General features: G+C 40.7%; 1 protein-coding gene across 1 annotated transcript in view; it reads left to right on the top strand.

Annotated features, from left to right (window-relative positions):
• The window catches only part of BRAF (B-Raf proto-oncogene, serine/threonine kinase), a 63055-nt gene that overhangs the window by 1601 nt on the left and 34688 nt on the right, over window positions 1–26766 (top strand). Inside the window, exons 2-3 of the mRNA XM_010292572.1 lie at window positions 7782–8045; window positions 25976–26079. Coding sequence (XP_010290874.1) covers window positions 7782–8045; window positions 25976–26079 — 368 coding nt within the window. The remainder of the gene's footprint in view (window positions 1–7781; window positions 8046–25975; window positions 26080–26766) is intronic.

The following is a 26766-nucleotide window of genomic DNA, read 5'->3' as shown; positions in this document are numbered from 1 at the left end:
GATTCTGCTTTTTCAGTTGATTCATCCCATGAGACAGCGAGTCCTGTGAAAAGAGCTCACCATCATTGAAATGAAAAGCCCTGCTTTTCCCAGCGTTTTGCTCTGTGGTTCCTCCACTACCTATCAGGTACTTCCAGTACCAGTAGTGGCTAAGCCGCTTCCAATCATTAACCTGGAATGAAAATATTCTGGTTTTGCTGGATTAGTTTGCCATCCAGTTACTAGATTGAACTTGGTCATGATGAAGTTTAGTGACCCCCAAAGCTGTGATTAAGGTTGGAGAAGGGGAAGAACTTGCAGCTGTGAGCCAAGAACCTAGAAAATGGGGTGAGAGAGGAGAGGAACTCTCTGTTTGGATGGTCATTGGTTTAGGTTAGATCATCCTCAGATGGATTGATTGAAGTGAATAGGATTAAATGCTGCAAACCTGTCGTTCTAAACGAATGTGTGTAGATTTCCTGTGGTAGAACGAAAGTGTGTAGATTTCCTGTGGTAGAACGAAAGTGTGAGGGAAAGAAAAAGAAATGTATTGGAGAGAACCTGATACAGTCAGAAACAAGATTACTGCCTACCCTTGACTGTTCGGTTCAGCCCAGCAGCAGTTGTCTGGTGCCTCCTTTTTGTGCATTTCCCACCTTTTTGGCTGCTTTTGGCTTGGTCAGGAACATGGGTTGCTTTCTGTTGTCAGAATTTGCTTTGCAGCAGTTTAATCTGTCACTACTAGAGCTAGTGTTTTGACTTTCTGTATTGCTCCACCTGTCAGAAAAAGGGACAGAACAATGCTGTCTGCAGCATGAAAGGACAAGGCTCTATGTAAAGAGCTCTGAATGGAGTGTGATAAAGTGTGGAAGAACACGTTTGCTTCTAGGAAATGTGAACTAAGAAAATACAGTAGTTTTGATATGAATAAAAAGGAGAGTATGTAGAATATGTACTTAAGTGGTTCAGTAGGTAACTTGTCTGTCTGACATCTGTTAAAAGTAGCAAGCTCCCTATGTACAAGAGCCGCTGTGCACTATTGGGCCCATTGCTCAGTTCCGTACCTGGACATCATTGCTGACTTCTATGCATGACCCCTCTTTCCCCGCAAGCTTTCGCATCTGGTCTATGTCTAGGTCTTAACGCTATGGTCTGTGTACTATCTCCAAAATGCTTGAACAGGAAGGTAATGTAACGTATGCTCTGTCCATCCTTTTCTGACTTTTATATTTTGATTGTTTTGCTGAAGCCTCATTTCTGGCTGCGAAGTGCAATATTGCCTTGCCTTGCTTTTACCCAGAATCTGTATGGGTAATTTTGCTAGTCTGTTACTTGGACTGCTTCCCTTTGTTTCATTCCACTGCTCTCATCTCTTTGCATCTTCCATAAAATGTGAGCGACTCTTAAGGCCACCTGTGGATTGTGCCTGATGATCACCTCTTGAGTGCTGTCAGCAAGCATGTTGTCTGCTTCTCTTGGCAAAAGTTGGGATTAGCCAAAACTAATTCCTAGATAAGTACCTGCAAATTAACACTTTTACTTTCACCCATATTGCCTGTCACTGTTGTAAACATCTGATTTGTTATTGTAACACTTCTGCAAAACCATGGCTTTTTGTATACCTATGAGAAGCTTGACGGCCATCCATCCATATTCTGGTGTGTAGAGTTGCATTACAATAGGATTTGTTCGGTTCTTTTGTACTCCCGTCTGGCTTTATATCTTTCATTTCTTATGCATCTTACTAACTGCTCGCATTCACAGAACTTGCAGCACCCCTTCTGCTGGCTCCTGGCCTGTGCTAGAGCTGTCTCTGTAGACCTGTCAGGTAAAGTTGTGGTTGAACCTGGTGACAAAATTGCATTTAAATTAAAAGTGGAAAGGAAGGGGTTGGGAAAGCAGAAGCGTGCAAAGGAAAGTTGAAGAATTGAACACAGAATAATGAAGATTGAGCTTTCAAAGGATGCAGTAAAATTATTTGTGCATTGAATATAAAACATACACCTCATTTAAAAATGAAAATGAATTTATGCTTGAGTTACAGTTGCTCAAGAAAATAGAGGCTAACAAGCTTTTGTTTCTGTGCTCATCTGAGAGAGAAGACAAAACCGCTTTTTTGTGTGGCGGACTTTTTTTTTTATTCTGGGGGGTTCAAGATGTTTTACATCAAAAGAACTTTAAAACTGACAGCTATTGTCCCAGCCATCATTTCGGGATTCATCAACTGACTATGAAAGATGAATGGATTTCTTGAACTATCAAAAGTGATTGACACATGTTATGTTGAATTCAGCATATATTTAATTATTCCTGCAAGAGAGGGTACTCTGATTCAAGGGTATCTCCCTGCCTTGATCCATCTCTCAGTGACGGTCTTAAAAAGGTGACTGTAGAGCATGGGGAGCAGGGCCTGCAAGCCTGGGCAGGCTACTTTGTGCACAGCTGCCAAGGAGTGGAAAATGTAGCATGAAACTGGAGGGCAGCAGGTGGCTTGTCTCTCTCATCTCAGGGCAGGAATGTAGAGGCTGAAGAGAGAGACCAAAGCTGCAGAGAGACTTCTGAGTGTCTTATGTCACAGGGGTAGGAAGCAAGATGAACAGAAGAAACAAAAGAATGTTTTTCATTAACCACAAAATTTTCTTCTAATTGTTATAATTAGTAATAGCTTTGGGAATCAATATTCTCTAATATGAATACAAGAAAAACTTTTCTGTTTGTTCCGGCTGGAAGAAATAATGAATGTAGTAAGCAACGGCTGTATTGAAATCTAAAAATGGCTTATAGCTAAAATTCTTTCTTAGGTAATCCTAGTTCTTAACTTCTTCCATCCCCTGTGTGTGAGCATGTTTCTCGGATCTAATAGACTCCTGGAAATCACTGTCAAATATTTGAAGTAACTGTTTGACTCAGTAGATGTAAAAATATCACTAGTAACATTTTTCTTTTCTTCTGGAAAAGAGGCTGCAGGAGATCCTCAGTAGGTTTTACCACACTTTTTGGAAGCACTCTGTATCACAGCAGCTGAAAACATCAACGATTTTTGTCTTCCCACATGATTTCTTGGTACATTATATCTGTCCTTGAAGTGCTGTTTCCCAAAATACAGAGTTTGTGATTCACTGTGGAAAAACCCTTTTCTTAAGGGTTTGTCTAAGCATTGTAAATATGGGAAATCTTTACTGCAAAGAAGTCTAGTATTATGGTACTGGGAAAAACTGGGATTCAGTTAGCAAAAATGGTTAAAATATGCAGTTGTGTTTTCTTCTATAATGGCCACCAAATTTTTTTTTTTTTGTCTCTACCAACAAAGTACTGATGAAAAGGATAACCTAAGTTAGGGAAAGGAGAATAAAAATCTGTGCATTTCAATTTAGCACTGGCAACAAATGCTGTTTACAGACTGAAGTGGGGTTGTACAGATCCAGACTGGCCAAAAGCAGTCAGCTCAAACTTAGAAAGGAGAGATCATGCTTAAATGACTTAATCAGATTTGTTAGCCTTTGTACCCTCTTGATGATCATTCAGGGAGGCCTTACCTATTTAAACTTCCAAAATGCATTGTGTGTCCTTCTTGCCTCGTAGTTATGTGTACGGTGTTATCTACGGACACTTCATCTGTGAGAACTTAATTGAACAGTATTAGCTCATTTGCATATAAATAGTTCTTCGTATGGTGTGAAATTGCATCCTGGACCTGTAGGTTACTTCAGTTAACAAGAGTAAGCTGCCTCCTTTTTTTAATTTGGACTCCACACAAAATAAAACAGTATACAAATGCATAGATAGAATGATAGTGGTATCAAAGTAAGTTTTAAAACTCAAACAGCTTTCTAGTATTGTCCTGAAGGAATCATCCTCCTTCCTACTCCTACTCTTGGAAGAAATTTAAAATGAGAATCATGGGGGCAGAGGTATATTTGTCCTCAACTACTGTGTTCGTTCCCCCTCCGCCCCCGAGCTTTCTCTTTTCCTGGGCTGTTAAATGTATTTTATTCAGAGGCCTTGCTGTTGCTATTTTTGAGGGTTTGGCTGTTGAACTTCAGGAGAGTATTTCATTCCTTATTCCTGTATATCTGAAGAATCCACACAGGAGATCAAATTAATTAATTAAAGAAGATTACCTCCTTGCTGATTTAAAGTATGCTTATTGCAACAGCAGGCAGATACAGTCTGAAATGGATCTTAGTGCTGAATATCAGGTTATTTCAGGCTGTTTGTGGGCTTCCAGGAAAATGCTAACTCTGGGTACAGACACTGGGAAACGTGGTAGTTCTCTGGGGAAGTTCAGATTAATTTTTAACTGGATCCTAACAGATGCTGATCAAGTATGTTGGACCAAAACTGGAATGTCTAAAGTTAGAATAAGTACAGATTTAGGAGTCTTTACTAAATGAAGAAATCCTGACGTACGTTACTGTCTATCTTCAGCTCCAATTTAAGTTAGTGGGATTTGCATTTGATCAACATCTTAAAGGTCAGGTATCTTTTAAATAGAAATACAATCTCTGTTTCAAAGACCACAAAGCTATAGTTTAGGCTTTTAAGAGTCTTGCAATGTGTGGATATTATCTAAAACTGGTTGAGAGAGCATGGTAAAACCAGTTGGTCTGCTTGAGTTCAGACTATGTTTCTAACAAGATGTGGTAAGGGGCAGGCAGAAGGAGAAACCATGTTTTGCTATGTGGTTTTGTGCCAGATTAATTTAAAAAAAAAGAAAAATTAACATGTTGCTTTTTGTTTCCTTAAATGTTACTACTAGAATGTATAGCCTGGCTATGGCTCAAGAAAGCAAATTTCAAATGTAGTGTAAATAATATGTAATACAAAAATATGTCTGTGTTTGAGAAAATCCCATGTCATCATCTTGTCAACAGAACCCTTTTGGCATCTCTGTGTAACATCATGCAAATTCTGTTGACTTCCGAGGTCAGTTTTTATATTGTCAATAGATTGCAACATTTAAGAAGTAACTTTAACTCTGCCACTCCTGAGTGTGCAGCAGTTATATTATGGCATGTGTATACATTTTATATAAACATGTCAACTTCTAATGCTTTAGATGGACTTGGCAGTTTACCAGGCCCTTTTGCATTTTTCTTAGTTGAAGTCTGAGGAGTATTCTCACATGTATGAGACTGTATTATATGTACATATGTACTGTTATGGAATATAATTAAAATTAACTCCCTGTTCGACTTTAGGTAGCCATAGAATTATGTGTAGATGGACAAGATGTGCCATTCTGAATCTAATATTCAGCTTTTCAAATACATATTTTCCTTTAACTTTGTGAAATACTGTGAATTGACACTAAATTGGGAGCCCTGTAGTGACACAGCAAACAAATACATTTGTTGAGGATAATACATGTTATTAAAGACAGTCTGGTTTTAGCAACCAGTAAACAAGCTGGAGGAGTTGAAGAACATAAGCCTCATGACCAGGAGCAGCACAACAACAAAGACAAATGCAGCATCTTGCACCTGGAACGAGGTGGCTGCCCGTCGGCGCAGGCAGGCGGCTGGCTGGGTAGCGGCTCTGCAGGAGAGGTGCCGGGGAGTGCTGATGGGCAAAAAGCTGAGCCGTCAGTAGCCCACCCTCACAGTAACAGCGGCAAACTGCAGACTGGGTTGCGTTAGCCAGCATGAAGAGTGGGACCTACCTACGCACTACATGGGTGGCTGCACTGGGGTGGTGTTTGGGGTGGAGAAGAGAAGTCTAAGGAGGAATCTGCAGGCTTTTGCAACCTAAAGAGAGGGCCAGACTCTACTCAGACATGCACAGCAAAAGAGGAACAGGCAATATCACAGATAGCATCGAGTGAGTTTCATGAGAGAAAATTCTTCATCATGAGGCTGGTTTTTGAGCCCTGGAGCTGGTTGCCCAGAGGTTGTGGAGTCTTCATCTTTCAAGACTTTCAAAACTTGCTTTGGCAAAGCCCTGAGCAACCTGATTGAACTTAAAAATTAGCTCTGCATTAAACAAGTGTTTGGACTAGATAACTTCCACGGATACCTTCCAACCTTTTTTTTTCTCCTATGATTCTGTAACAAGCTGAAAGCAAGATTTAACTTTTCTTGTAGAACATTACTCACTACTTAATGGGAATATGTAAATGGAATGGATTTCATTCTAGATTTCATAAACTTTTCCGTATGAAATGCCTTTAAAATTCTTAATTTAATGAATTGCTTGAATGTTCAGCTTAATCTTTCTCATGGTGTAGATGCTGTACAAACCTAATTTTATTTTTTTTGTTTTTGAAAAACAATGTTAGAAATCAACCTTATAGCTGATGCAGGCGGCCTTGACCGACTTGAAGGTTTGTGTAGCCATTGATGCCTGTCTGCTAATATGGCCGTGCTGCTGCAGGTCTCTGGTAGACAGTCCCACTCTGTGGGATAATCTTTCTTTTAGATGGAAATACTTGGCATAGGACAGCTTTGCTGTTGTAAAACTCTTTCAATTTAACTCCATGGAATAATTCTAGCTTTTGATTTGGTGCTGTTGCTGCGTAAGGTCTATGGGTGCTAGTCATCAGCTGAAACCAATGTCTCACCAAAGTACTTAATCTGTATGAAAATGAGATTTTATTTGAGCTATTTTGTTTTTGCTACATACGCTGTTGCGCCTTCTGTATAAAAAGAATTTATTTGTTTTAAAGAGAAAATTTATTTAAAGTCTACTGGTACATTTCTAGTTCCGTTATGACTTATTACGGGATCTTCTGCTATGACATTGAGTAACAGTATAATACTTGAGAGCTTTTCTCTCCATAAAAAATACAGAGCTTTTCATGCAGAATTTAATAGTATAGAACCCAAAACCAGCAGCAGCTTCCAGCTTTCCATGCTCATTGTTTATTCTCTTCAGATAAATCATTTGACTTTGAGTTTGCATTAATGACAGATTAAGCTGCCAGTGTAAACATTGTAGGATTGAGTATTTTGAAAGATGTGTGTAATTTTGTGAAGGAACTAAACCCACAAGTATCCGGAAGCAATGTAATGTTGCATGTGTTCAAGTAATATTTTGCAATGTTCATGAGAAAAGGAAGTAAGTATTTAGAAAAGTATTGGTGAAATGGTAACAGTTTATGGTTCTTGATTTTTGTTTACTGAAAATAATTCTTGACACATGGAGCTTTTGCTGGAATTTACATTAAAAGTTGATCCTGGAAGTAGGAGAGAGACACTTGTGTTACTGTACAGCCAAAAAATGCCATTATTTATAATTGGGTAACCTTTCAATTTCCTTTTGACAGTAGAATTGGGCTAGAGTGAAAATGTTTGGTTTTAAGTCTCAGAGTTTGGCGTCTATTAGTGAAATGTTATATATCTTCCATTTTTAAAAGACATAGTAAGTAGTTCTCAGTTTCCTGCAATTTATGTCCATTTATTAAAAATGGAGCCTGTAAAACTTAGAATTTGAAATTGTTATGTTCACCACCATTCTTTTAAAATGCTTTTTCTTTCTTAGTTCTCACTGTCAAATTATCCTTCTCTTTGTTAACACTGTGGAGATGATGAAACAAATTTTGAACGTAGGTCCATCTTGGGGGATGCAAAACTTTCATAAGAAGGGAGGGGCCAACCACTATTACTCGACAAAACCAGCCTGGATTAGGTGAACCTGCACATACAACTCTGAGAAATTCATAGTAAAATGTAGTATTCAGCACTACTGAATGCTGGGAAATTTGAATTAGTTTAGAATGCATTTTGTTTCATGTTCATTCTGAATTTAGATTTGTTTTTGTCTGAGGCTGCTACACCATTAAAACAGCTGCTCTTCCTTCACAGGCCTATGAAGAGTACACCAGCAAACTAGATGCTCTACAGCAGAGAGAACAGCAGTTATTGGAATCCATGGGGAATGGAACGGATTTCTCTGTCTCCAGTTCAGCTTCAACAGACACAGTTGCATCATCTTCCTCCTCTAGCCTCTCTGTAGCACCTTCATCCCTTTCGGTTTATCAAAATCCTGCTGATATGTCACGGAATAACCCTAAGTCTCCACAGAAACCTATTGTTAGAGTCTTCCTGCCCAACAAGCAAAGGACTGTGGTGAGTCAGTTTCTATTCACATGCTTCTAACCTCAATATTTCCTGTATCTCTCTCCCTCTGTATGCAAAGGTTAATTTAGGAACTGAAAAAGTACCTTTGTGGAGGACAGAGAGGTGGCATGTTCACTATTTGTGCACTGCCAAATTCAGTTGTTTTGATATTGGATGTTTCCTACAGGGTTAACACACAGTTGTCCATCATAGCAATAATACAGAATATAACACTTCCAGGAGTGTTGTAACAATGAAAATACCTCAAGAAATATTTTTTCACATCAGTTTTCTTGGATAAATAGTAATCTACCATTTTACAATGGTTAGGAAGGGGCTAGAAGCTCTGTTTCTTGTGTTATGCAAAATTATTGACTTGTTTATCAGGGCAAGATTGGGGAAAGTAAGTGTTTTCCATGTTGTCAAAGCACCACTGAATGCTTTAGAGCAAGTACCAGCCTCTTGCAGCTAAGGAGGTCGGTGCAGAGTCTTGGGGGTTTTTTTTTGTTTTCCTCCCCACTCACTATGCTGAGTGTTTCATGTTGGGACCCTGATGCTATCAGGCCCTGTGTAGAGAGCTGGCTAGGGGAGGGACATAGTTGCTATTAGGAGGAGCAAGAAATGTTGCCTGCAAACTGCTCAAAAACTAGTGTTTATCAGTTTTGACAGTGATTCCTGGAGTCATGGAAGAAGAGTTGACTTTCTGCTGGCTATTTAATTGTCCTTTGTAGGTGGGGTTTTTTAATCTGTTAAGAGCCGCCAACTGAAGAGCCTTGATATGTGCTTTAGAATAATACACTGCAAATTGATACATGAAATTACTGACAAGCCATAGTCTAGGGTCTGTTTTGCAAGGTGGTGCATACTCCTCACTTGGAAGAGGAGCTGAGATTCTAGAGAAAGTGGGAAATGAATGAATAGCACAGCCAGTCTCCATATGAAACCAGTGCTTTTCATGGCAATAGGTCACGTATTGGCTGTTACTGGACTGCAACTGCCCATGAAAATTGAGTTGCTGGCAAAGAGGAGAAAACATAAATTGAGCAGTTCTGGGCATTGGGAAGATGTTCTCTCCCTTCTCCTGCTGCTTTCATTCGACCCCTCCCTTGTCCCCACTGAACAAAAGAGTTAATAAGACTTACAGTGGGAACAACAGATCAAAGTGCAATTCTTTTTGCTAGAATTTTTTTATTATTCCTTAATTGTTAAAGATACCACTAAAGTTTGAAAGTAGCATTTGGTTTTCAACCTGGAGAACAGGGTTTTAATGTAAACTACGACCACTGTGCAGATACATAATATTACGCAAGGTGACTTTATTGTCTGCCTGTGAGGAATGGCTAAGCATGTAGTGTGGTCCATGTTGTAAAATTTGGGGAGAAGGTACGGGATTTTGGAGAGACTGGCTGCTTCTTCATGTATTCTTTCCCACTGTCTGGCTATTGTAGCTTCAGTCCCTGTGATGGGGCTGTCCTACAAGTTGTTTTTGTTTCTTTCTTACAGTGGGTCACAGTGTATCTCTTCCTGCATTGTTCTGTGTGTTTCCTTTTCTGTCTCTCCTATGTGTTATCTCATCCTCTTCTCTAAGCCATATAGTGTATTGGTATTCTTAGTCTTTTTTCCTCATCTGTAATATTCCTCTTCTGCTCCTTTTCCTCTCCTCTTTTTCACCTCCTCCTCAGTCCTTTAATCAGAGGTGTGGTAAGGCTTTTCTCAAGTCTGAGCACTGTTTTGCTTTTAAAGGAGTCGTTTCATATCAAGAAGAGTTTATGAAATACACTACATCAAACTTGTAGACAAGCTTGAATTTTTTTGATGTTCAGATGTGTGTATTCACCAAGTTTTAAGTTATTTCTGAATATGCAAACCTGATAAGTTAGGAAAAAGAGGCAAATGAATTTCAGTGTGAACCAGGTGATACAATTTTGGGCCAGTACAGAACTGTCTTGCATCAAGATGTGGTTTTGTGCATGTTGGTGGTCCATTCTAGTCAAAATAAAACAGGTTGTCTTCAACCAGTGCATCTCTAAGTTCTTAAGTAATAGATCAGCTTGGTATGCCTAAAAAGAAGTGTGAGACTGTGCTTTCCTGGACTAGTATTTCTTCTCATTTTTATCCCTAAGCTTTGAGGTTTTTGGTGAATACTGTGGTTCTGTGGTATTGGTCATGCTCAATAGGAGCTTGCAGATTTAACCAGAGAGGTTAAGTTCAGAAATGCCAGCTTGTCTGTTGCCATGTCTTGACTAAAAGTTAACTTTCTGGCCTGAGGACATGCTGTCATTTGGTGAGGGAATTGTAGCACTCAGCAGTAGTACTCAGCGACTGGCAGCAGGGCAATAGGAGTTTTCTCCAGCACTGAGTCTAGGTGCCCTTCCTGGCTATGAGAGGCAAATGTGGTTTAACTTGGGTGTAGTCAGGGAGTGGCTCTTATTCCTGTCCCCAGCTCCCTACTGGAGTCTAAACACCATTTGCTGTACCAGTCTAACCCTATAGTTTTTTTCCAACTTGCTAAATGTGGGACATTAAGCATAGAACTTCAGGAAAATCTTTAGTCTTGTGCTGTAAAAAAAAACCTCAACCTGACAAAAGAGTAGGAGACAGGCTAGTGGTGGTGGAAAGATGCAAGTCCCTTTAGTCTCAAATCTGGTATAAGTGTGTCTGTAGATGCACTTACATAAAGAAACAGACAGATGCCTGCAGATGCAGGGAGGCATGAGCTACACATATGGGATTGCTGGCTGGAAGCTCTGGTTGACAGGATTCAGCTTCATATGCTGTATAGCAAGGTGGAAACTGGCTCCAGTTCTGCTAAGAGACACCCATTTTTGGTTGAAACTGTTATTCTAAATAAGCAGTGGGAAATACATACTCAAGTTTGTTCAGCATATATTGCAAATGGATGGTTCAGCTTTGGCTCAGGGAGAGTGCTGACTTCTTTTTACTTGTTTTACACATTGTTTGCTTCTAGTTACGTTACGAAGTTGAACTTTTTTTTTAATAGACCTAGTACATTATCTCTGTTTTAGAGCTGGGAAATGGTGCTCATAGGAACTCCAAGTGTTGGGGTTATTGGCCTTGGAGCTGAAGTTGATTTCTCTGAAACTTGAAACAGTGCTCATGTTATTGAGAAAGTCGGGAATTTCTTGTATGGCAACTCTTAATGTAGTTACTTTGGTTTTAATATTTATTGATCCTACACATAGTCTGTTGAAAACTTAAGGAAATTCCAGAAGCATACCCAATTCAGTCGGAATTGCAGTATACAGTGCAGTTTTGATGGCAAGTAGTCAGATGATAGACTACTAGCCTAAAAAACACCCAGCAGTTTTCAGTGAACTCTGAGATTACTTGCAGTAGTATACTTTCTTCGTTTCCTTAGCGCGTAGAGAAGTGTTGCATACATCTTAGTCTTCCTTCATAACATCTGGCTTTAAAAACAGACCTGTTGTGTCTCATTTGTGCCCATTAACTGAGCCATTTGCTTATGTAGCCATGACGGTAGTTTAGGGTTTTCAAGTACACAGGATAGCTTCTGATGTGGAGGATTGAAGCAGGAAGAAGATTCCTTGTGAATGGTACCTGCCATTAGGGCCTCTCCCCTGCCCAATACATCCCCATTCCATATGGCTGTTAAAATAAGGATAAAATGTGTTCTACAACCAAGTGTGTAGCTAGGAGGGGAGAGATGCTCTTAAAGTTGCAGCATTGCAACAAGCTTCCCTCCACCCCAACCTTAACTGCCTTCAGTTAATACCTACTTCTGAAAGAAATCTTTTTTTAATATCACAATAATATTTTCAGTCTCTATCTCCAACTACAGACCCACTTCAGAAGGTGAGAAATCTTGTCGGATACTACAGGGTCTTTGTTTATTTTTATCCGGGAATGCAATGACGATTCTTAAACTGACTTAAAGTGACTGGAATTAAGTTGGTAATGGGGAACCAACCTTCTCGTTTATCTTTGATCATGCTCTGAAGCAGTCCAAAGTACTACAACAGCGTTCTACTTGTTTAGAGCTGTTAAAAATGCAGGAAATGGCGGGATGGTCAGGGTGGGGGAGATGCTTACATTTTTGACTAGCAACTGCCTTGTTACTTGACAGTTGTCTACATTTTTTTCTGTTTATTGGTAGTATTGTTTGTGTGTAAGATCAAGCAAATACATCTGAGTAGGCTCCAATTAGAAATACAACGTGAGAAAAGTGATGGAATACAAAGAAATAAGACTACATTGATCAGTGTAAGTTATTTCGGTGCATAGGTAGTGCAGCTGATGTCAAGTTTCTTTTGCACATGTCATGATAAAGCAGAGTGTTAGATAGAAGGTTTTTCCTCATGTAGGAAAAGGTATGAAGGTGCTTCCTTGAAAACCTAGCCAGTAAGTGGGGGAGCCTACCTCTGCTGATCAATTAGCAGTTGAAGTCAGCACCTTGATTCAGCTGGTGACACAGCAGGGTTACAATATAACTGTTTTTGAAAGCAAAACCAAGTTTATTCCTATAATACAGAGAGATAAATATCTGAAATATATACTTCCTCTTTCCTCAGTGGCATGGTTCAACTGGCAAGGTAAATGTCCTTTGGAGAAACATTCTGCATAGATGTGACCAGGATAAGTCTGTGTGGGTTTGTCTTGTTTTGTTCAAGGCCAGAGAAGGATGTTGAAATAATAAAAGTGCAAGATGGTAAAAGTCTACCTGAGATTGTCACTTATTTTGCAGAACAAAGCAGCAAGGCTTATCCAAACTGTGGGTGGGGAGAATGTAGGGAAAAATTAGTTCAAAGTTTGTTTGGGGTAAAGTATCTCGTTTGGGTAAAGTATCTTTTGCATGTCTTTGGGACTGCCAATTTTAAACTGGTAGGCTTGGGATATGGAAAAAAAATCCCCATTCCCAGTTGAAAGGACTGTTGCAATTTTTGCCTTCCTCTGTAAAAGTTGACAACATAGTTAAAATTATTTAGGAATTTCACCTATTAGATTGCTTGGCTACTGTAGACCTTAAGACATCAGTAAGATGTTTTAGACAAGTTTCCTGTGACACATCAGTTGTGGCTGGTCCCTTGCAGGAAAGTGTTCCGAGACCTTCGATGGAACAAATATTTTGTGGATGTATCTGGAGTGTATCTCTATTGTCATGAAAGAGCACAAGAATGGGGCAGACATGTATGATATTTTCCCTGAGCTGCCTTCCAAATTTGAGCTATTTGTCACTCGGGAATTTTGTGAGTTTAAGTGTTTTATACGTGGTTTATTTATAACCTGCCATGCAGTCTCCATTAAACCCATGCTATGGATAGTAGGAGTTTTGTATCTTGTGGTGAGGAAGTCCATGGGCATGATTATATGTGGTGTGAATAGTCATATTCCATGTTGGTCTTTAAATCTGCCGTGTGCTAGCTCTCTATACTTCACACTGAAGGAAATAAAGGCTTCTGAGAAAAGCTATTTAATACAAGGCCTGGTACAACAACAAATGGCTAAGCCTAGTCATAACTTAGGAACAATATTAGGAGATTTCTGATGTTTTAGTGAAGTCTAGTAGGAAAGAAGAGAATGCGGTGGAGTAGCTTCTAACTCAAGTACTTTATGAACACGGTCATATAACTTGCTTATGTTAGCAGCCCTGAATGATTTTGATTACCCAAGAAATCCCTTCCAGCCATGTATTTATAGTGTGGGAAGAAATAATCTGAAAGCAAATGAGCAGTCCTGAATGTTGTTATGCTGGAGAATGGAAAGTTCAGAAAAATTGATGCTTAGGTGTAAGACAAGATGGGCAGCTTAAAGGCACTGGGTGGTGATGGTTCTTGCTTGTAACCTGTTGCTGTCTGTCGTGCACTGCTACCTTCCAGAGGAAATGGTTGCTTCATGGCCTCTGGCTGTCTTGGTGGGTTGTTGTAGAGTTGGTAAGGAGCCTCTGCTGCCCTGCTCAGTGAGGTTATAGGGGGTCCTTTCTCACAGCTCCAGCACCTGCTCCCATTCTGTGAGCATGAACAAGGAGTGGATTTGGTAGTTTTTAATTTCACTTCTGTCTGTAGTGGTCTGAGTAGTGACAGTGAAACTAGGAGGGGTGAAGGGGGGAAGGAGCAGATGCTGTTCCTGCTTTGAGAAAGCTTAGCAGCCTGCAAGTATGTCATCTCTCTGCAGATTCTGGATAAGATCAAATCATTATGCATTTTCACTCAGCGTGGGGTCTGAAAACTTCCTATGGCAGTGTCTAAAGCAAAAATAATACTTTGGTAAAAACAGTTTCCTTTCTTCTATGTTCAACTATGTGAGATTGTGGGGGTTTTGGGTGTTGTTTGTTTTAACTTTTTTTTTTTCCCCCAAGCTTAAAAGTAATTAGAAGTGATTTGTGTAAAAACTCAGCATAAATTTGGACCAGTGTTATGGTTTAGCCCCAGCTGGCAACTAAGCACCACGCAGCCGCTTGCTCACTCCTCCATCCCACTGGGGGAGGAGGGAGAGAATTGGGAAAAAACTTGTGGGTTGAGATAAAAACAGTTTAATAGGACAGAAAGAGAGAAGGAAACAACAATGATAACAACAATAATAATACTGACAAAGGAATGTACAAGAACAAGTGATGCCCAATACAGCAATTGCTCACCACCCGGCGATCGATAGCCTGTCCCTGAGCAGCGATTTCTGCCCACAGCCAACTCCAGTTGATGTGCTGGGCATGATGCCATATGGTATGGAATATCCCTTTGGCCAGCCTGGGTCAGCTGTCCCGGCTGTGTCCCCTCCCAGCTCCCCGTGCACCCCCAGCCGCCTTGCTGGCAGGGCCGCACGCGAAGCCGGGCTGTTCCCAGCAACAACTCAAAACATCAGCATGTTATCAACATTTTTTTCATCCCAAATCCAAAACACAGTCTCACACTAGCTTCTGTGAAGAAAACCAGCTCTCTCCTGGCTGAAACTAGGACAACCAGTAAAGTTCTTTTCCACTTTAGTATGTGTTGGTATGCTTTATAGAAGTGTCTTAGGTATATAAGTACTAGAAAGTTCATGCAAGTTTTCAAAATGCAAATGTGAAACTGAGTTTTTAAAAGGGAGAATTTGTATTTTTAAGACTTACAGAAACTAAACAGGACTGTGAATGCTGTGCATGGGGACAACTCTTATTTCAGGTTTCTCTTGTCACACCTTGGTTAATTAGTACATCTGCCTTTTAATTAGACAAGCAATCATGTGGTCTTCTCTGCAGTCATGAAGACTGGAAGAATCAGATATTTTTACCCTACCTAAATTCTTAGCATAAATTAACTCATCATGCATGCACAACTGGGCTCCTTCAAATGTTCTGTTTTTAAATCTGGTACTTGATGCATTTCTTTTGACTTAAGATTTGCATCTTACTTTATGGAGTTTATGTTGTGAGTTTGTGCCTCAAGCTTACCGAGTAGTAAGCACTGGATTTCTATAGGGATTCAAGCTGTCCTACCAGTTTCACCTGCCAAGTTACAAGGAGAATTCAGAGAAGGGATTTTCTGGCAGGTGAATAAACTAGTTTCTTGCTTTTAATTACACACCTGATTTAACATGAGTAGGTTTTTCTAATCAAAAAGAATTGAAAATTCCCATGTCATATCAAACATGTAGCAGAAATGAAGTTTATTTGTAGCCTATGCCAAAGGATGCTTGCTGAATGTATCTGAATGTTTTGGAGTTTTATGCACCATATGAACAGACTGGTAGAGTGAAGTAAATGGTAGCTTACTTTGAAATACACTTACTTGATAGGTTTTTTAAATTCTTTTTTCTTAAATACTTGGATCGTCAGGGAGAACTGTTGGCCTACCTATCCTATTGCTGAAAGGCAAAATCAAATTAGACAGTAAATTACCCATTTTCATTGGGAAGAGATTTAATGTGGAAGACCTCTTTTAGGCTGTCAATAAGCAAACAAGATTGTATTACATCACAGGAGCTGTACCACGGCTAAACCACGACAACAACGAAATAGACTTTACAGCTACCATGCATAAATCCTTCATGTCTAGGAAAGCCTGAAGAATATGTCTTTGGGAGGTGTTTAGCGCGGAGCAAGGTGAGCAGCCGTGCTACAGCAGGCTGTACTGGGATCTAGCTTGAGTGGAGTTCATTTCCTTCACAGTGCTCATATAGTGCTGTGTTTTAGACTGGTGACCAAAACAGTGCTGATAACACAGCGGTTATGTTACCTATTGCTGAGCGGTGCTTGCATCGGGTCAAAGCCTTCCCCATTCTCCACTGCTTCTCCCAGTGAGTAGGCTGAGGAGGGGGTACAGTGGGGACAGCTGACCCCAACAGACCAAAGGGATATTCCATGCCATAGAACATCATCCTCTGCAATAAAAAGGAGGGCAGTTTTTTCCAAAATTGCTATTGCTCAGGGACTGGCTGGGCATCGGTCTGCTGGTGGTGCGTGATTGCTTCTGCATGACTAGGAAGCTTGTTTCCCTTCTTTTTTTTCATTCACTTATTACGTTGTCTTTATCTCGACCCAGGAGTTTTCTTGCTTTTGTACTTCCAATTTTCTTCCCCCATCCCACGGAGGGCCAAGTGAGCAAGCAGCTGGGTGGTGCTTAGCTACCTGCTGGGGCTAACCCACCACGCAGGCTAAACTCAGTGTTGGATAAATTCAAAGTAGTATGTATTGAAAGGAGAATAATTTCATCTACTTCAGTTTTATTGACACACAGTCTTAGATTGCAAAGTCAAAAAATATTGAAAACTTGCCATTATAAAATCAATGGCTTGTCATCTGAAATGCCTCAAGCCACACTCATCACTGCTTTTTAAGAATATTCCTCAAGTAAGGAGAGCTTAGTGATGTTTTTACCTCAAGAGATGGAAAGTCTGTCTGTAGGAAGTAATCAATGATAGAGGAAGATATTGTTTGGAGTGTGTTTCTTTTACGTCATGATGTGGTAGGCAGGCACTTAATGAAATGGAATGCAGGTCACATCTGAAGATAATCGGAAGAAATATTTTAATTCTATGTCTAATAAGTCATACTTAAATTCATGGTTGCTTGTGGTGTTTAAGTAAATTAACCAACCAAAGCTTTATTATTTTTAGAGAATGTGTATAATACCTGGAGATGAAAGTATCCTTTTGTTTTTAGCATCAGTTGCAACACTTTAGAGAGGGATGTGAATCCTAGCCCTTCTGTGGTACAGTTTCTTGTCCCCCTGCCTTTAAAGCATTTGGAGTGTGATCATTTGAGGCAGGATACTATGCAAGTGGACTCTGGGTCTGACCTATTAGGAAGATTTATTTAAACTATTTTGTAACTTAAATTTCTAATGTGTTTGGGTTTTGGTTTGGAGAGCAGCTGGCTGACATTTGTCACTTGAACAGAAACCTCAAGGTCTTGGGTTTGGATTCCCATATAGTGGCTACAGATATTTTTCTAGATGAGCATTTCTCTCAAGTCTGAAGTCATATTTTCCAAACTTTTTTATTAGTGGGTCACTGTCAGCCTTCACAACTTCTGGCACTGGTATTCACCCTAACTAAAATTTTAAGACTGTGATCCCACTGTCTACTATAACCTTACAAGTGATCAGTGCTCTTCTGAACACAGTTTGGGATCTGTCCCTCAAAAACTTGAAAAATGATAGTATGGAGGCTACTGTTGACTAGGCACGGCAGGTTTGATCCAGTACAGGTTAGTGATGGTATACTCTTGAGCAAATATTTCTGTATTGACATAAATCAGTCCATCGTGTCCTACAGATGAGTACCCCTTCATTGTATTGGAGGTGCAAATAGGTACTGGTAACCAATGTCTTTGCAAGTTAAATAGGATGCATTTGATGGAATGGTAACAGCTTTGTAAAACGGTTGAATTCTCTTCAACTTCCCTTGGAAACAAGATTTAGCGCAATGGAATTGTCTCCCGTTTGTCTTTCTAATGTGCTCCATTAAGAATGTATATTCTTAAATCCTGTTTTCTCCTGGAAGTTGGTCAGAGCATCATGCCCTGAAATCCAGAACAGCTGCGTCTGTGTGTGGGGTTTGCATGGCAAGGTTTTGGTAGCGGGGGGGCTGCAGGGGTGGCTTCTGTAAGAAGCTGCTAGAAGGAGAACCTTCCCCTGTGTCCAACCCAGCCAGTGACAGCTGGCTCCAAGACAGACCTGCTGTTGGCCAAGGCCGAGCCCATCAGTGAGGGTTGGTAGCGCCTCTGGGATAACATATTTAAGAAAGTGGAATTAAAAAAAAAGGCAACAGCAGTTTCAGATGGAGAAAGGAGTGAGAATATGTGAGAGAAATAACCCTGCAGACACCAAGGTCAGTGCAGAAGGAGGGGGAGGAGGTGTTCCACGCACCAGAGCAGAGATTCCCCTGCAGCCCGTGATGAAGACCATGGTGAGGCAGGCTGTCCCCCTGCAGCCTATGGAGCTCCACGGTAGAGCAGGTGGATGCCTGAAGGAGGCTGTGACCCTGTGGGAGGCCCCCATTTGGAGCAGGCTCCTGGCAGGACCTGTAGAGAGAGGAGCCCAGGCTGGAGCAGGTTTGCTGGCAGGACTTGTGACCCCCCCCGGGGGACCCATGCTGGAGCAGTCTCTTCCTGAGGGATGCCACCCCATGGCAGGGACCCAGGCTGGAGCAGTTCATGAAGAACTGCAGCCTGTGGGAAGGACTCATGTTGGAGAAATTCATGGAGGACAGTCTCCCATGGGAGGGACTCCACACTGGAGCAGGGGAAGTGTGAGGAGTCCTTCCCTTGAGGAGGAAAGGAGCGGATGAGACAGTGTGTGATGAGCTGACTGCAACCCCCATTCCTGTCCCCCTGCGCTGCTGTGGGGGCAAGAGATAGAGAAAGTTGGGAGTGAAGTTGAGCCGGGGAAGAAGGGAGAGGTGGGAGGAAGGTGTTTTAATATTTGGTTTTAATTCTTATTATCTCTACTCTGATCTGATTGGTAAAAAATTAATTAAATTTTTCCCCAAGTCAAATCTGTGTTGCCTGTGACAGCAATTGCTGACTTATCTCTCCGTGTCCTTGCCTCGACCCACAAGGTTCTCGTTACATTTTCTCTCCCCTGTCTCCCTTACTAGGAGGAACGATAGAGGTGCTTTGGTGGGCACCTGGCATCCAGCCAGGGTCAACCCACCACAGCCTGAAAGCCACGTTCTTCATCTTATAGAGGATGTGACGTTCAGTATCATCGTCTGTCCTCTTTGCCCCAGCGGAGGTTAATTTTATCTGTTAGTGCTGTAAAAAGTGGCTGACTGATTTGGTTAAACAGTTTGTCCTTCATACCCAAGATGAGCAACTAAATGTGGATCTCATGTTTGGATTTTTACCAGAAAACCTAACATATGGGAAGGCAAAGCTAGTTATTTGATGATAACTTAGCTTTTTTCTCCCAACACGTTAAATTCTCTGACTGTGTTGCTGGCATTTTTTAGTCATATAGGTACCAGGGTGGGGGGAGTTGTAATCTTTCAAGTTGTATGTGTTGAGGTAAGTAAATCAGTACTTTGATATTTCAAAATCCATACTACTTGGAATAGTCTCGCTATTGTATGCACTACTCTATTTAACTGTTCAGAATTTTTCTGAAGCTCTAAGGTATGTTACACACACCTTACATACATAAATATATAATACTTGGCTAAAGTGAGCTGAGCTACAGTGCTAGGCTGAGGGGAAAAAACGAGAACCAGCTAACTAGTTTTGAGAAGTATAATGCTAGATATTCAGAGCCATCCAGCTTCTCCACTTTCAGAGAATAGCTTTACACTGATTTTTGAAGTGCTTTTCAGTCTCTTCAGTCTCTTTATTGCCATAAAGTATTGGAAACTGCACCGGTGTAAGGAAGCATTTTTAACTTACTGAGACTATGCCAGTTTCTGCTCTGATGTTAGAAAAGTGATGTAAGAGTTATTTAGGGATGTAGTCCTGAATATCTTACTGAATCAGGAATGACCTGATTTACAGAAATAAATTATTTATTATGCATTGCTTAAATGCTTGTGGCTGCAGTACTAAATACATATCAGCAATGTTGTTATGAATACTTACTGTCCACAGAAATAGTTTACTTGAGTAAAAGAAGTGAGGAAATTAAATGCTGTAGTTCTGTTCAATCTGTTTAGGTAGTAAGATTCTACTGTCAGAATTTTTGGAGGCACTGGAATTTTCAATTTCAATCAATTTTCATTTGTTTCCTTGAGACTTCACATTTGTAAAGTTGAGTATGTGTTTTGGTGTCTTCCTGAATCACTACTTGCCCAATTCAAGATGCACAAGTAGATTACTTTCTCTGGTATATTAGTAAACTATTCACTGAACACATCTTGCAGTCTGTATTGGCAGTTTCTGTACTGTTCTTCAGTGTTGTACAGCCCAGGCTTTTCAGTTTTGAAAAATTGTTTGCTGAATCAACTATCCAAATTGTTATAGAAATCTAAACCTTTTCTAATCTACCAACCTTTTCTGATCTGCAAATCTTAGATATAGAAGTAACTTAAAAAGAAAACCCTTAGCAATTAGAATTTGGAAACGGATCTCCTAATTGAGCAGCATGAATTTCTTGGTGGTAACTGTTGTTGAAACATTTAGGTTCTTTTAATTACAAAATAGAGGGATCAAAAGATAATGGATGGTTGTGGACAAAAAGCGTCTGAAATAGTGTTAAGCGTTCTTTATTTCAGTAAAATGCCAACTTTGTTCAATTTGCTGGATTACAGTGATAAGGGTGCATATTGGAGTAGATCAGAAATTTTCTCATGGGGAACAGATTTTGTCAAAAAACACTGATGTGATTCAGTTAGAATGCTCTGGGAATCCTGTCAAAACTCTTGATGGAATTGATAAGCCCACTTTGGTTCTTGCCTGCCGGGCTGGAGCTCAGGCTCCTGGCAGGCAGTCGCGGGGCTGCTCTGTGCTGGGGCTCCCTGTGCTCCCAGGGCGTGGGGCTGCACGCCCTCCCTCCGGCTGGGGGGTGAGTAGGAAGCTGTTCTGAAACTCCTACTTGGGGGAGCCTGACTGTTAGCTGTAAAAAACCAATTTGTGTTGTTTTTTATCTTAAGAGTGAGTTGCTCTCCAAATCACTTCCTTGGAGCAGGTTTGTTCTTTCTTTGCCATGATTCGGGTGTGAGAAGATGGGAGGGGAAGAAAAGAGATGTTTAGAGGGGAATGCTTTGCAGGGTGAGATTTATGCTTTACAGCAGGCACTAGTAGGGGCTGAAGGGCTACATGCACAGGTGGTGATAGACCGTATTGTACCAGTCTGGGAAAATGATTAATCAATACTATAGGGATTTGTTCTTGTATTCAGTTCTTTTAATTTAGCCTTCTGTTTCTCTGCTCAGGAGTTCTGTAAGAGAATGTTCTAAATGTGATGCTGATTCAGGATCCTGGTGATATTAAGAGAAATCAAACCAGTTCCCTAACTGCTTTAAAGCTGGATCTTGTTGCAAATGGCAGTGAAGAGAACAAATGTTCTATCCATGTTCCTAATTGCAAGTTGCATAAATATGTCTCGGATTTTAACAGAGGCAACTTGGGGAAGTAATACTGAGGAACAGTGAATGATAAGTGAGCAAGATGCTTAATGCATGTTTCTCATAGTCCTGTTGCACTTGCTTGGCAACCTTCATTCTGATACTTCCCAAGTTTTGAGAGCTTGGCTTTCTGACCTTAATCTCTTAGAAAGAAGCCTGTAACTTCATTGATCTTCTTTTCAGCAGAATTAGAAAGACAAAAAAAAAATAACCTGAAGTGGCATTATTTATGCCAGTGTAATTAATTAATAGAGTTTGGAACTTCTGTGTTCCTGAAGTAGACCATTGCTTCATGAGGTACCGGAGAATGTTGTTGTCCATTATGTAGGATCAATGCTGGAGGAAGGAAATGTCCTCCAGTGAGCACAATGCTCCTTCTCTTTTTCTCTTCATCTCTTAACGTTAGTCACTTTTCCACTGCTTGACTTTTCTTCCTTGTCCTGTTCTGTCCTCTCGCCCAGGTCTAGATTTTACTACCCTGGTTTCTTTTAATACTTACTTCATTGAGGTTTTCTGCCTAAGCTAGAACCTCTTGCCTCTCTGTGCTCAGTTTAACGCTTCTCTTCGGTGGTCCCTTCCCCCTGGTGCTCCTTGTCCAAAATGAGCTGTCTTTTCACCTAATTGCTGCATGAAAGCTTTCTATTCAGGATGTGCTTCCATTGCCTCCCCAACTGTTTCAACCAGTTCTCCCCTACCTGGTAGCTCATCATATCCTTGTTTCGGGCCCTCTGCCTTGTTTAGTTCTTCAGTCTTCTCTCCATCCTGCTTGGTTGTTTCCCACCAACCTGCTGATGGCGATCCCCTCTCCCTGTATACACATGCTTTTCCTGGTCAGTTCTTAAATTTGTCATACATGGAATCACTAAGGTTGGAAAAGGCCTTTAAGATCATCAAGTCCAACTATCAGCCCAACACCACCATGCCCACTAAACCATATCCTGAAGTGCCACGTCTACACATTTTTTGAATACTTCCAGTGATGGTGACTCCACCACCTCTCTGGGCAGCCTGTTCCAATGCTTGACCACTCGCTCAGTAAAGAAAATTTTCCTAATAGCCAGTCTAAGCCTCCCCTGGTGCAACTTGAGGCCATTTCCTCTTGTCCTATCAGTAGTTACTTGGGAGGAGACACCAACATGCACCTCACCCCAAACCCCTTTCAGGTAGTTGTAGAGAGCGATAAGGTCTCCCCTCAGCCTCCTCTTCTCCAGACCGAACAACCCCAGTTCCCTCAGCCGCTCCTCATAAGATTTGTTCTCCAGACCCCTCACCAGCTTCGTTGCCCTTCTTTGGACACGCTCGAGCACCTCATCGTTCTTCTTGTAGTGAGGGGCCAAAAACTGAACACAGGATTCAAGCTGCGGCCTCACCAGTGCCAAGTACAGGGGTACGATCACTTCCCTATGCTTCTTCCTTCATGCTTCTCTCCTTCCAATTTCTCCTTCATGCCCAACCACTTTCCTGGCTCTCTTCATTCCCCTTCCTTCTCCCCGACCCTGCCAGTCTGTCTGTCACCCTTTCAGTATTTGAATTTCTTCTTCCACTGTGGATATCGGTGGTGAAGTAACCAAGGTTGCTGGAAAGGTAGAACTGAAGTGTCTGGGGGGGCTCTACCTCAGTCCGGCAGGAGCTGTACTTACAGGACAAGTAGCCTTGAGCTGAAGAACACTTGCTTGCTCCATTGAAATGGCTTATGATTGGACCTGATGTCTGTAGGAGGTTGGAGCACACCTCTGAAATACTTAGATTTTAGTAAAATTTTAAAAAATATTTACTCTGTATTTGTAAATATATATGTTGCAGGCAGGGAGAACTTGTCACCTGACACATTCTTTTAGGGATCCTTGCAGAATGATGATGGCACTGAATTGTAGTTACAATTAAAACTTTATTTTTTTAACATGATATTATGATTAGTATAGCACATAATTTATGATTAGAATGGCACAGGATTTCTACAAGCAGAATCGGTATAGTACGATTTATAAGTAGCGTAGTACAGAATTTATAATACAACTTGACTTACAATTTCTAATCACCAGGACCCTCTGCAGATCGGGGCAAATCTTAATACATGATTTGCCGTATCAATATAACAGTTGTGATCTAGACTCTAAATTCATACAAAAAACTATGAGTCAATCCTGGGAGGAAGCAGAGGAGCGTGGTGGCATCCCTGGCCATGGTGGGCCCCGGGTCTCACTGTCCAGCAGCAGCTCTGCTCCAAGCTCCCCCCTATAGGACTTAAAACTGTTTGATCTTACAGACAGTGCTCTGGGTGCTGTGATGCTTCCCCATTCTGTGAGGAGGCCATCACCACCACTTGGTAGTCCCGGCTGCCTGGGGCCTTCAAGGCGGGCAAGGGAGGGAGTAATTAGTCCTGGCTGCCTGGGGCCTTCAAGGCGGGCAAGGGAGGGAGTAATCAGCCTGGTGCCCAGGAACCTCGAGGGTGGTAGAGAGGGGAAGAAGAAATCTGTTTGGTTGGTCTAGTTGGTTCGCAAGGACCTTCAGGGCCTGATAATGAGGGGGAAGAGAATGAATATGTGACCTGTGTGGTCATAGAGAATGGCTGCTTGCCTCATAAAATGTCATTAGTTATGCTAACCACATTGCCAGGGGTGGGGAGCAGGGCGTACCGGGCACAGAATGACCCTGTTGGTTTCAGTGTGAAAAACTAACACTAAGAACAGTTGGTTTCGGTGTGAACTGTTAGTCTGGTAGAGACTTAAGCAATAGAGGGCTGAATTTTACAAAGGAAGGTTGTTAGTGATACTGATGACAATAGGTGCTCCCAGGCTCCCTCTTAATAGCAGTGTCATGTATTAGTAACAATTAAGGATGTTTCATGCTGGATGAATGACCTACAAGTGATTGAAAGCCACGGTGTTAACTTTCAGAATGCGAAGAAGTTACTTAGATTAATAAAAAGATTCATTAAGAAGTAATGGAATGCATAAAACAAAGTCACTTAAGGCTGAATATCGAGATTGTAAAGCAGTATGCTATAGGATGTTTTTTCCAAGGAATTAGTAGAAAGTCTTTTTTTAAATGTTTACATTGACCAGATGAAATGCACAAGTATCCTGTAAGAAACAGTTTCTTATTAATGGGAGGAAGATTGTGAAGCAAAATATTCCTTTAATTTCTCTCTTCTGAGAGACCATATGTTTGAGGTCTAGAAATGCAATATGCAGCATAACCTCAAGTGGTGTTCACAAAGATACTTGAAATAGACTGCTACTTTTAACTGTCAGCCTTAAGTAGGACATAGGGCCCCTAAATACCCATGGAAATGTAAGTGCAAGGAGCAAAAACTAGGTTCCAATCTAAAGCCAGTTGAATCTGATTAAGAGACTGCTTTTGGCTACTGAGGACTCTGGCTTAGGCCACTAGCAAACTAGTCTTGAGTATCAAGTGTTCAGATGGAATTTTCTGGTTACTTTGTGAGTTTTTCTTTTGATTCATGTTTGAGGTGCTGTCTGTGATGATAGGAGATGCCACGGTGTGTATACCACGTAAAGTTCACATATTTTCACTATTTAGTTCTAGAAATAATAAGTGGGTAATACTCAACACTTTACCTACACTTAATCACTAGATTATATATTGTTCTTTTTTTATGGCTTGACACTATGCTGTTAAATCACAGGTATACCTAGAAATGATATACTTATTCCTAAGATAGGCCTGCATCTAGAAATAAAGTAGAGGCAAGAAAAATATCTTTACTTTGCATAGTTTGCAGTTCTTTGTTTGACTAAGTTCAGTGTGCTTCTCCATTCTTCCCATCTTGTTAGATATTTAAACTTTTCAAATAGTGAAACAGAAGAAAGGGATATGTTTTTCAAATAGGAGTGTCTGTAGAGTTGCAAATATAGGTTAAAGTGAGAGGTGATGGTCTGCCTGACTCAGATGATTGTTTCATTTTACTTGTTTGCATGCTTATTATCTTCTATTTTAGAAATAGAAAATAAAATGTTTACGTTTTATCATAATGTTTTTTTGAGTGCAGTCCAAGTTATTTCTTTCATTTTAATTCCACTTGGCATGTTGCCCCACTTAATTTTACAGCTTGGCCTGAACTTTTTATAGATGTATGTAGTTATTAGCTGTCTGTATGCTGTGTCTCCACTTCCTTCAAGTTGAGAAGAGTTGGAAAGTCACTTTTTGCAGCTGGGTCAGGATTTCATTCCAAATGTTAATAGAAATGTGGAGCTTGTTCTCTCTTCTAGCTGAGCTAGGTTGCTTATACACTACTCACCAATAACGTTTTCTGCAGTACTAAAAAGATTTTGAAAAACACTTACCTAGCATCCTGTAACGCATCGTGAAAAGTGGGGTTTAGCACTTGAGAGTTAAAATGTTTGCATCGGTTTGAGGGGATACATTTGAACTTGTTTTAATTAATTTTTTTTTTATATTTTAACCTCTAGGTTCCAGCAAGATGTGGAGTGACAGTCCGAGACAGCCTAAAGAAGGCTCTGATGATGAGAGGTCTTATTCCAGAATGCTGTGCTGTTTACAGAATACAAGATGGGTATGGTTTCTGTGGGATGGCTTTTGCTCTTAGAATCTTTTCTTGGAGTTACCCAGAATGGCCAATTCTCTCCAACATTGTGGAAGTTGTTTCCAAAGTTCAGAATGATATGATACTTTGCACTAAAGCAATTTGTGTCTTGAAGACGTGTCTAAAAAGAATGGCGGACTCCTTGAAAAAGATTTAACCACTTAAAGAACAGGCATAAATAGAGTAAAATGAGCTTGTAGGCTGCTGGCAAAACACTCATTAACCAAACTCATGCTACCCAAACAAGTATTAAATAGGTTTCAATAACCTTTTCGTTTTATTGGACTTGGTTATAGTGCATTCTCAATATAGAGTTCCTGTGGGGGAAAAAAATATTGAGCTTCCAGCCTGAAAAACTTTATCTGAAGTAGATTATCTTACTGCACAAAACTAGCCATCTCTTCGGAACTGTTATGGAACAGGTACTTTAACAAGCACTTTATTTGATCAGAAAGGTATCTGGCACCGTGAAACCAGATACAGATACAAGGAATCAGCCAGTACTGGAGCTGCTTGAAAAAGGGCATTTCTTTCATGCAATTTGTCTAGGGAAGGTGTGCTTTCTTTGGTATGTGCTGAGCTTAATGTCTTGCCTTTAAAGTTTCTTGCAGTCAGAGACTGGGTAGCAAACCCCTACAGTGCAACTTTCTACCTGAT

This window comes from Phaethon lepturus, unplaced genomic scaffold, assembly GCF_000687285.1.
Source record: "Phaethon lepturus isolate BGI_N335 unplaced genomic scaffold, ASM68728v1 scaffold6878, whole genome shotgun sequence".
Taxonomy (NCBI): Eukaryota; Metazoa; Chordata; class Aves; order Phaethontiformes; family Phaethontidae; genus Phaethon; species Phaethon lepturus.
This window is presented reverse-complemented; position numbering and strand designations above follow the sequence as displayed.